This window comes from Cavia porcellus, unplaced genomic scaffold (genome assembly GCF_034190915.1).
Source record: "Cavia porcellus strain 051 isolate PalLab524CR breed Dunkin Hartley unplaced genomic scaffold, mCavPor4.1 scaffold_5, whole genome shotgun sequence".
NCBI lineage: Eukaryota > Metazoa > Chordata > Mammalia > Rodentia > Caviidae > Cavia > Cavia porcellus.
Window position 1 is genome coordinate 81314828 of NW_026947488.1, and position 11433 is coordinate 81326260.

General features: G+C 36.2%; 1 protein-coding gene across 2 annotated transcripts in view; it reads left to right on the top strand.

Moving 5' to 3' along the window:
• Gmps (guanine monophosphate synthase) overlaps nucleotides 1-10864 on the top strand; it is a 62874-nt gene extending 52010 nt beyond the window's left edge. For both annotated transcript variants that reach the window (XM_063249231.1, XM_063249232.1), the window contains exons 12-16: nucleotides 2026-2151; nucleotides 4521-4636; nucleotides 8922-9052; nucleotides 9587-9759; nucleotides 10745-10864. In XM_063249231.1, the coding sequence (XP_063105301.1) occupies nucleotides 2026-2151; nucleotides 4521-4636; nucleotides 8922-9052; nucleotides 9587-9759; nucleotides 10745-10846 (648 nt within the window). In that variant the 3' untranslated portion in view covers nucleotides 10847-10864. The remainder of the gene's footprint in view (nucleotides 1-2025; nucleotides 2152-4520; nucleotides 4637-8921; nucleotides 9053-9586; nucleotides 9760-10744) is intronic.
• The last annotated feature ends 569 nt before the right edge of the window (nucleotides 10865-11433 follow it).

Here is an 11433-nt window from a genome sequence, read left to right on the forward strand (position 1 = left end):
GCTTAATTTGGGAAAAAAAGCAAGTTTCAGAAATGAAAATTTTAACTGAAATTATAAATAGAGAATTCATGAATTCAAAGATGAATGTTAAGATTAATCAGGATAGATCATGTAAAAGAAAGTACAGGTGGAACAAGTTATGGTTCAATGAGAAAGTTTTAACAAATACCCAGAAGGAGATAGTGGACAAAAATCCTTTTCTAAATTGATGAAAGGTGATGATGCCTCAGATACAGCAAACATACCACTTCTCAAGGAGGACAGAGGGAAGAATTGGACATCTAGTAGGCATGAATTTATAGACTGCCCGAGACAAAGAAACTGCAGAGGAAAGATCCGATATCTACAGAGAAAACCCTTTTGTGGAAAGCAACAGAAAGTGGAGACTTCAGAGTACCTAGAGAAATAATTACTTGTAGTACCAGTTGTCTTTAGAATTAGGGCAAAATAAAGTTGTTTTTAGATCAACAGAATTTACTACCAATAGTATAGTCTCTTACTTAAGCAACAAAAAGTAATGCTTTTCAACCCTGGCTTTATATTAAAATCATGTGAGGGAATTTTTGAAGTATACTATTCTTGACCCTATCTCTCTAGGATTTTTTTATTTAATTAGTTCAGGATGGGATGTGTAGTTCCTAAGAATTTGACTTTTCTGCTGTGGTTGACAAACCATTGTTCTAAAGAACTGACTTCAATAGAAAGGTCTTAGATGTGAAGAATTGTAAGCAAAGAAAATATAAATAGGAAAATGAAATAAATATGAACTGTAGAGACAGTAAAAATAATGATCTATACCTTTTGATGTTTATATGACAGTATATGAAGCAAAAATGCTTCAGTTAGCTGGACTTGGCACATGCCTGTAATTCCAGCACTTGAGAGTCTGATGCAGGAAGTTTGCTGCAAGTTAAAGGCCAACTTGGGCTAGATAGTGAATTCAGTGCTTGCTCAGACTATGTAGTGATACCCTCTCTCAAAAACAAAAAATGCTTTGTTGTTTGTCAGAAGGAAAGAGCATAACTACTTTAATTACGAATCCATGTTAACATTTAGGGGGGCTGCAAAAATGAAATCTTAGTCACGGAGTTATAAATGGGCTTGGGTGAAATCACCAGCAAAAGATGGCAAACAAAGAGGAAAAACAGAAGAGACAAATAGAAACTACAGGATCTAGTGGTGCCTCAGTTTATGAACTCAGTATTCTCTGTGCCTCTGGCTGTAAAACCAAGTGGACAAGAACTGGATCCAGTTTCCTTGTAAGATGAGCACTGAACTTAAGCATTGAATTTGAGTTCTCCTTCAACTCAGTTTATGACTGGAATTGGGGAAAGAATCACATTCATGACCCGAGGTACCACTGTAGACAGCAGAATGAGGTTCAACCATATTAATGACCTATATTTAATTAAAAGAATTAACACCTCTAGTTAAGACAGATTGTCAATCTAGATTGAAAACTAAAATATGATTAGTATGGAACAGGAAATCTGACAAGTATATGCGTTTACAAGAGATACTACTCATTCCCAGGGATAAAAGGAGTAAAAGTAAAAGAATGGGAAAACACATGGCAGGCAAATAAGCAAAAGAAGTGGGCAGAGTCATATTAGTTTCAGACAGTATTGAATTTGTGGGAAGAAATACTAGGATAAAGAAAATGCTTGATAATAATAGAGTAGCACTCCTTATTAACAGGGAATTAAAACCTTATGTATGTAAAACTACCATGTATTTCCTGAGTTTTGACTTCTTAGCTATAGTCTCAGGAATGAATTTCTGGCATAATGTATAGCACATATAGTCAAGGAAGCATCATGTATGAGCTACCATTAAAATGCAGTAAGTGCCAGGTATTTGGGGGGCTAAGGCAAGAGAATTGCCATGAATTCAAGGCCATCCTGGACTACATAGCAAGATCTTGGCTCAAAAACAAAACAAAACCAGTAAGTACAGTAGTAGATACCACAAGAATGAATGCCTTATTTCTAGGAGCCTGACTAGCAGTCTTTTTGGTTTTCATAGCCTCATACGCTATTACAAAGAGTCAAAGCCTGCACCACAGAAGAGGATCAGGAGAAGCTAATGCAGATTACCAGTCTGCATTCACTGAATGCCTTCTTGCTGCCAATCAAAACTGTAGGCGTGCAGGTGAGTTGCCTTGAGTTCACTGACTATGATACAATGTTTCTGACATTTGCACTCTGGCTAACATTGAACTAGATATCAAGGGAAAACCAAATGAGAGTGCAGACATCAGATTTAACAAAGTGGAAAGGGCAATTTAATAAAATGTTTATGGAGTGAACAGTATAGGAACTAAACAGCAGGCAGAGATTTTGTAGTTTTGGAAATAACAAGTTTCTAAGTAATTTTGAAATGCTAGTTTGAAAGCTTGTTCAGGCTCCGCTAGTCTTAAGCACAGTAAGTTTCCTTATTCTAGCCTCTGAGGGCATTGAAGCAGAGACTCTTGTAAGTCCATAAAAATCATGTCATTACCAGTACTGTATAGTACAAGGCTAATTTATTTTCTTTCATTTCTTCATTCGTTCGTTCGTACCGGGGATCAAACTTACGATCGAGCACTTGCAAGGCAGGTGCTTATGCTGCTGAGCTAAATCCCTGGCAAGGCTTATTTCCTAAATACCAAAAATAAACCATATTTTTAAAAATTCAAAATACATTAATTTTTTCTTGTAGCTGAACTTTGTAGATTTATGTGTTTTTATAAGTAGATTAGTTGTTTCGTATTTCACGTATCCTTTGTGAAACTATTGCTTTACCAACATACATTTAAACTATTCTCAGTTTTTCATTATTATAGGCTTTTTAGTAGTTATGTTTGTATTTCTGTAGTGTTATTTTCTAAAAAGTGCATATACATTTTATACATTTATTGATACTATCAAATTGTCAAATAATTTTAATTCTCGTTCTCAACTCTTGATATTACGGGTGTTTAGTAGGTACAGGGCCTCACTGTGTTGGGTGGGCTGGCTTTCAGCTCGGGCATTCCTTTTGCCTTCGCCTCCCAAGTATATGTGTAAAGGTAAAGCACAAGTCACCAAACCCAGCTAAATCTACAGATTTTTAAAATTGCTTTATAATTTGATGATTTGATGTGTTTAAAAAACAAATTACTTGAATTAAAATGGACAAAGAAAAAGTAGTCAGTTATTAGCTTAATGCTTAATGTTTATAAGAATTTTTAATTTTTAAAACGACACAAAAATTATTTCTATGGGGAACATGTATATCGATGTATATATTATATATAATTTCATGTTATAGTCACCGTTAAAAGTTTCCTCAAGTATTTATCATTTCTGTGGTGAAAGTTTTCAAATTCTAGTGTTTTGAATAATGCAGTATTTTACTCTTCCCCATAGTCACTTGACTGTGCAGTACAATACCAAATTGTATTTTCTTACTCAACTATATATGTGGTATACCTATTGTTTAGCCGTTTCCTAACTCCCAGCCCCCACGCCCGCTTCTGGGTAAACCATCCATGTTGTCAGAGATGACAGAATTTCATCCTTTTTTATGTGGCTGAGTAGCATTTCATTGTGTATATGTACCACATTTTCTTTATCTGTTCATCAATTGATGGTTCTCTAGGTTGTTTTCATTTTTCTTGTTTTGATGGCCTCACTATAGTTCAGACTGGCCTGAAACTTAGTGTATAGCGCAGCCTGCCCTTGAACTCTAGGTGATCCTCCTGCTTCAGCCTCCTGAATGCTGGGATTATAAATGTCCCAGCCTGACTTATTCACTTAACACTACCACACCTGGCTTATTCACTTACTTTTAAGTTAAATTTTTAAGCTTTTTTACTAGACAAATTGGTAAGTAAAAGTTTTATGAATTGTTTTTGTCAACCACCTAAGAAACCTTTACCTGATAAATGTGGATAGATTTTCTGTGACATTACATATGCTAGCTTCATGATTGTGCAGGTATTTGGAATTGAATACTAGTAAACATCTGGGATATGTCACCATGATGCTTTGTCTAAACTCATTCAGGTGGGATTCGCTATGGGATTTTAATTTGGAATTTCCTTATGTCGTTAGATAAACCATCCATCATACTTTGATAATCAAAGTCAGTATCGGTGCCTCATTTATCTCCTCCACTGGTTTATCAAAAGAAGTATCACTGGACAGGGCCCAAGAGGGTCCTCAAAGCAGACCTCGGGAGCCTTGGCTCACCACCTCCTATGCAGGTTTATAGGTTCGCCAACTTCCATCACAGAAAAAGGATTTTCAGGATGCATCACTTGGAGGCATGTAGGTGGAATTTTAAAAGCACACAGTCAGAGAAATAGAATGTAGGCCCTTGAAAGAGGCATCTGCTTATATCATTGGGGAAGCATCTAGAGTATGCTTTTATTCAAACAATATGTTCAGATTAAAAAGGCAAAAAAAAATTAAGTGGCACCATTTATATTTTTCCAACCCATCTTCTGACCCTTGTGAAACTATAAAAAAAATCATTGCTTCTATCTCTGCTTTCAGGGTGATTGTCGTTCCTATAGTTATGTGTGTGGAATCTCCAGCAAAGATGAACCTGACTGGGAATCTCTTATTTTCCTTGCTAGACTTATACCTCGAATGTGTCACAACATTAACAGGTATGTTCCGTGGGAACAGGGTGTAAGGAACACATGTGAGGAGTAATGGAAAGGTGATTTTTTAAAAGATCTTCCTTTTAATAAAAGATCCAGAGCCTAAATGTAGAGATAAATTATAGTTAGGATGGATGGCTCTGTTCAGATGCGTACTTTGGCTGTTATTTGGCAAACATTCACTATTATCTTGTGTTTTCATCTTTTATCACACTGTAATCATCTGTTTATTTTTAAAAATACTGAATGTAGAAATAAGATTTTTATTTTACTATAAAATATTAAAGTAACTTTAAAGCTTGCTTCCAGATTAGCAATTTGTGCTATTTATTTTATGGCAACATGCTTTGTTCCTGAAGGACTGCAAAATTTTATACAGGTTATGGAATAACAAATAGACATTGGTTAACTTAAGAGTAATCCAACAAGCTAGGTATGGTGGTGCATGCCTATTATCCCAGCACTTGGCTAAGTTAAGAGGATCTTCGAGTTCAAGTCCAGCCTAGGCCTACCTACTGAGTTCAAAGCCAACCTGAACTACGTCATGAGACACTGTCTCAAAAAGAACAATCCAAAGAAAATCAGAAACATATATCATTAAAATAGCTATTTAAATATATAATTTATATTTTTAGGCTTAATTTTTCTTTAATTGTACATTAATTTCTTAGGTATATCAACAGATACACAATCTCAGTTATAGTCCAAAAATCTTACTTGTCAGCTTGCTGGTTACTTCAGAGTTACTCATTCTCTTAAAGTTTCTTCATGAGTATTATATTACAACCAGTAATAGTTACTTGAGTTGTCATTTTACTCGTCTATCTTAGAAATTGGAACCGTACGTTAGTGTAACCCTATCAGAGTTAACTGCTAAAAAGTTAGAAGGAATCCAAGTTTTTATTGATGGAAACAGGCCTACTACTAGTATACTGAAAAGTATACTCATTTCTTTACCATAGGGCCAGGGAACCAAGAGACGGGAAGCAAGGGAGGGGAGAAAATCGAGATTAAAGACGGGGCTAGGTTGTGAAGTGTTGTGTGTGTATACCAATTCCCTAAAAGGAACTTGATCATTATGTGGTGCAAACATGTACTGTACTACATGTATGTGAATGAAGGGGTCCAAGAGATGTAGGGAGGGAAGGGAAGGGAGAGTAAAAACTGTCAGGCACACGCACTACCTCACTAGAAACGTGTACCAGTAAAAAATTAAAAGTGTACTTAGATGAACGAAGACCCTAATACAGCAGTACTTTTAATAAACTGAAGAAAAGAAATATTAGTGTAAATAGTGGTAGATTTATAGTTTACTGGTTTGAAAGGAGATAGATGTTGGAATTATCCTTGTTTAGAATAATGGTTCATATTTCATCTCCCTTTCACTAAATTTATTTCCACTATTTTAATATATTATTAGTATTTTTAAAATTTATACCATTTTTGCTTTAATTCTTTTTCTTCTTCTAAAGAACACTTAACCTTGTTTAAATTTTTTTCTGTGCTGTTTTCTACCTTTGCTTGCTTCTCCTTTCAACTCAGCCATTCCTCGTCATAAAAGAATAAAAATAAAAAGCCTGTCAGCAAACTAAAACTAGACTTTCCTTTTTCAGTTTTTTAAGACACTGTCTCACTGTGTAGCCAGGCTGGCCTGAAACTCACAGTGATTCTCTGACTCAGCCTCTAGAGTGCTGGGATTACAGATGTGCATCATTATGCACAGCAAAGCTATAGTTTTAAATAAGAATTTAGCAAGCTATTAAAAGAATCTTTGTAGGGGCTGGGGATTTAGCTCAGTGGCATAAGCACCTGCCTTGCAAGCAGGTGATCGTGAGTTCGATTCCCGGTACCAATAAAAATGAAAAAGGAAAAAAAAAAGTCTTTGTAGACTTTAGATACTATGTCTTGTTTGAGAATTGCAGTTTTAAAATACTTTTTCATCCCCCCCCCCCATTTTGAATGAGGGAATCTTTTGTACAAGTAGGGGTTCTGATTTTGCTGTTCTGTAGAGTGGCTAACATGTTCATGTACATGCCAACAGTCACTCTTGAAAGAAGTGAGAAGGTGAAAAGAGCAGGTTTGTAGCATTCTCACCTAATCACTTTCTCATCCAGGGTCATTTATGAACTCTAGGAACTGTATTGTTTATAAGAAGTGTGACTTTCTAATGCTATTTTTTTCTTTGATACTTTATTTCAAAACATTATTAAACTTCACCAGGAGATACTGTTTCCTTTGCTAAAGACAAACAGGGCTGCCTAGCCTAGTGGCACAGACTTGCAATCCCGGCGCTCTGGGTGATTGAGGCAAGAGTATCTAAAACTGAAGCTTAGACTGGGCAAGTTAGCAACTCAGTGAGACCCTGCCTCAGAATAAGGAAAGGGCTGGGGCTGTAGCTCATTGTGAAGGCCCTGGGCTCAATTCATAGTATTAGAGAGGTTAAAAACAGTAAGGGCAAAAGAATAAAGGACAATTAACTTTCTTTTGTTTTCTGGGTAAAGGTTGCAGAACATCCCTACAAACCTGGCAAGGTGTAATTCAAGTTCTTATAATTGTCCGATTTTAGTTTCTTCAGATTATGTTCCAGACTCTTTTGTTAACTCTTGCAGTGTATCTTCATGTCTTTTAAACAAACATTTATTTAAAGCATTGGTGAGACATGCCATCTGGAAGAAAATAGGCACATGTACTACCTCAGTGCTTTCTTTGGAGGGCGAGCATATTTTGAGGCAGGTTCTCACTATGTAGTTCAGATTGGTCCTGAACTGTGTAACCCTGTGTGATCCTCTTGTTCAGCCTCCTGAATGTTGGGATGACAGGTGTGTGCCACAAGGTCTAGCATTCCAATGAATTTTAAGTGAAGTGTAAATGAGAATCTCTCTAGGATCACTTTCTCAAAGCAGAGAAGAAAAGATTGGCCGACTAGGTTTTAGAAATTTGTTTTAACTTCACTTGGAGTACATGTTAGCCTGTTACAGTTTCTGAAGTCTTGCCATAAAGAAACCTATTTATTTGTTGAACCATGTTTGTTACTTTAGGGCTACCCATAACAAATTACTACAGGTTGGAAGACTCAAAGCAACAGCAATTTCTTCTTTTACATATAAGTTCTACAGCCCAAAAGTTTAAAACCAAGGTGGTATTCATTGGCAGGGCCATGTTCTCTCTGAACACTCTAGAGAAGGACGCTCTCTTGCTTGTTTTTAGTGTCTTGGTGGTCCCTCAGCTTGTAGTGTCTTAGTCCTCAGCTTTTGGCAACATAATTCTGATTTGTTTCTTCATGTTCACATGACCCTCCCTCTTTCTTCTGCTTACAAATTTCCTGTTCTTGGAAGAACACAATCTTTGGAGTATGGGTCACCTTACTCCAGTGTGACTTCAGGTTGACTTGATTATTTCTGCGAAGACCCTGTTTCCACGGGTCTGGTTGAACATGAACAATTAGCACATTTTGTGAAACAAAGGTTGTAGTGATTGCTTACATCTTTGCACAGAGAACACACTGAGGAAGGTATATAAAATACAGATCTGCCTGTACCGTATATCCTGTTGTACTTAGGGAGCTGAAGTGAGTAGGAAAGAGGCATGGAAAGAATGTTATACTCTGCACTTTGTATGTTTGTTTCTTTTTTTTATTTTAAAAAGCAAAATAAAAAGGGTAGAAATAATACAGAATTTCAGAAAAAAACAGAAATCAACACTAGTCAATATATTTCACACTGTTACTTTAAAAGTAGTTGTTCAAGGTCCAATATCTAAAAATGAACAGACAGACATTGACAGCACAAACCATTCTTTTTGGTGAACTAACAGAATTACTCTTATAGTTATCTATCTTGCACACTTATACATAGTTACATGTGTGTACTTATATACATATAATCTTGTCCTTTCTTGCCTTTCCTTTTCCCTATCCCATTTCTTTCCTTTTGAACACTTTTCATTATTAACATATTTGTTACATGTTTTGGATTTTATTACTCTTTCAGTTTTTTATTATTATTTATTTTCACACTAGGGAGACAATATTTACAAATGTGAGTGATTTGTTTTACTTATGAGTATAGTCTCAAGTTGCCTCCATTTACCGATAAAAGCCTCAAGATCATCCTTTTTATAGCTGAGTAATATTCTGTTGTATAAAAATACCACATCCTTTTCATCTGTTGTGCTGTTGATGGACATTTTGGTTTTTTCCAACATTTAGCTATTCCCAATTGTGCTGCTATAAACATGGTGCACCTTGTTTCTTATACTAAAATGTGGTTTCCCTATAATTCCATCTCATTAGAGTTGTCTATATCTTTGGCCCACCGGTTAAAGAACCTCCTACAGATGTTACTCCCACTTTCTTGACAACAGGAGTGCTTAGTACTTTACGCCAAGCGGATTTTGAAGCTCATAATATTCTCAGGGAGTCTGGTAAGTTGCTCATTTGTTTATAATACAGTAGGTTTTGGAAGCTTAGCATTATGGTTTTAGGAGAAAGGTATAACTTTCTGATTTTGAAATGGTTTTGTTCCTATAGTGAATGGTTCTGTAATGGTTTCTAAATAAAATTTGTTTACCTAAGTGGCCATTTGCAGCTGTACCTGAAATAAATACCTTGTAGAGTTGCTCTGCACACCGTCACATCAGCTGAGGGGGAACAGTGCAGTGCTCCACTTTACTTTAGCCTCCCCTATTATAAAGGGTCCTATTCTTTTCTGCTCTTCAGTGTCCTTTTCATGGTGCCATGTTTTTATGTTTTTCTACTTTTCTTTTTGTTTTTGTAATTTTGCCATTAAGGTCTCCCTAGAATGCTGTGGTAGTGCTTCAATTCAGGGCATGGTGGCCGTTTTAACTGGGTTCTGAATGTGTGTGATGTTGATGCTGTCTGGAAGCACTACTGGGAAGGACTGCATTACAGTGCTTTTCTGTGGGCAGTGATTGGTTCTTACGTATGCCTTTTTCTAGGATATGCTGGGAAAATTAGCCAGATGCCAGTGATTTTGACACCGTTACATTTTGATCGGGACCCACTTCAGAAGCAGCCTTCATGCCAGAGATCTGTGGTTATTCGAACCTTTATTACTAGTGACTTCATGACTGGTATACCTGCAACACCTGGTAATGAGATCCCTGTAGAGGTAATTTATGTACTTTTTTTAAACATTAATACACATTTTCAGTACCTTATACATTTTATAATTAGTGACTAGGATGTGACAAAGTATTTCTGGAGTTGGTTCTCTGTTCATAAGATAGGTTTTCTGTCCCCCCTTCCCCCCAACACCATCTCCACTTAATATACTTAGCAGGCAGAAAAAGGCCTTAAATTTAAATATCTTCTCAATGTCTTATTACTACATAGTTGTAAATAACTGTAATCTATAGTTTTCTAGTCCTGCTGACCTCTATCTTATAAATATTTTTTCTTAAGAAAACTCTAGGGCTGAAGGAAGAGTGTTCTAGAAATAAAGAGGAGATTTTATAGCATTATGGCTGGGTACCTATGAATTTTTCTGTTACGAATTCCAGTTCCATTTTTCATTACTTTTCTCCACAAAACTGTCCAGAAGGAGCTAATTATAAAGTTGCTACTTATAGTGAAACTGAGATTTTTGTTATGTGGGCCAGTCTTCCAATACTGTAAGAGACTTTGCTTATTAGGTAGATAGATGGATTAGGAATTGTGGCTTGGTGGCTATTTTTCCTTAATGCTCAAATTTGCCAAATCTTTAGCCAGTGAAGTGACCAGGACATCCTCTCCTCCTGTGTAGTTGAGAGTATGCCACAAATAATATAGAGAGTATTGGTTTAAACATATAAAGTCACAGGCTTGCATACCGTAGCAATATCAAATTGCTGTAAATGTTTTTAAGCACTTGTGGTCTGTTAACAAGTCAGTTTTCAGACTAGCACCTGTTTATGTTCCAAACCTGAATAGGTACTATTTTAAATCACTAGCATCTATTATAGAGAGAAACAGTGTTCACTATGATATTAATCACAGACTGTCCATACATAGGGAAGGTAATAGTGCAGATAAATCACATTTTAATTTTAAATTGCAAACCCTTAGGCTGTTGGACATACAGTACATCTTGACTTTTATTTATTTATTTTTAACAGGTGGTGTTAAAGATGGTCACTGAGATTAAGAAGATTCCTGGTATTTCTCGAATTATGTATGACTTAACATCAAAGCCCCCAGGAACTACTGAGTGGGAGTAATAAACTTGTTCTGTTAAAGTACTGTGTGCAGTTTAAATTGATTAGAAACCATTTCCATTATTGACATGCAGTACTGTGAAGAAAGTTACTAGAGCAGCGATGTCACACCTTAGTACTGCCTAGCAAAAAAAATGAACAGCTTAAGAGCGGAGTTGGGGATAACCGAAAGGGACTGAAGAGTTTGTATAATTAGTCAGAGCACCATTACTTACACTCAGATCGATACTGCTCTTAGCTTTGCTTTACTTGTTCTTATGTGCAAACTCATTGTGGCTATAGCTGTCTCTGCGAAGATGAATGCAAGTGGATGTTGTTTGAGGGAAGTAACAGGCTTCTGTCTCCTTGCCATATTCTGAGAGCTGTTAAAAAAAAATCATTGATTATTGATGTGACTCTGTGTCTTACCTTTTGGAGAACCTGAGTTTTCCTATGAGTAATGTTATTTCTCTATAAAGAATGAGGGAGAGGAGATCATATCTGGTAAAGGTACAGATGGGCTTTTCCAGTCACTGCTGTAGGATATGGGACTACAAAATGTAAGCTACCTTAAGATGGAAAAGTACCAGGAATTTCTGGAAATAATTTCA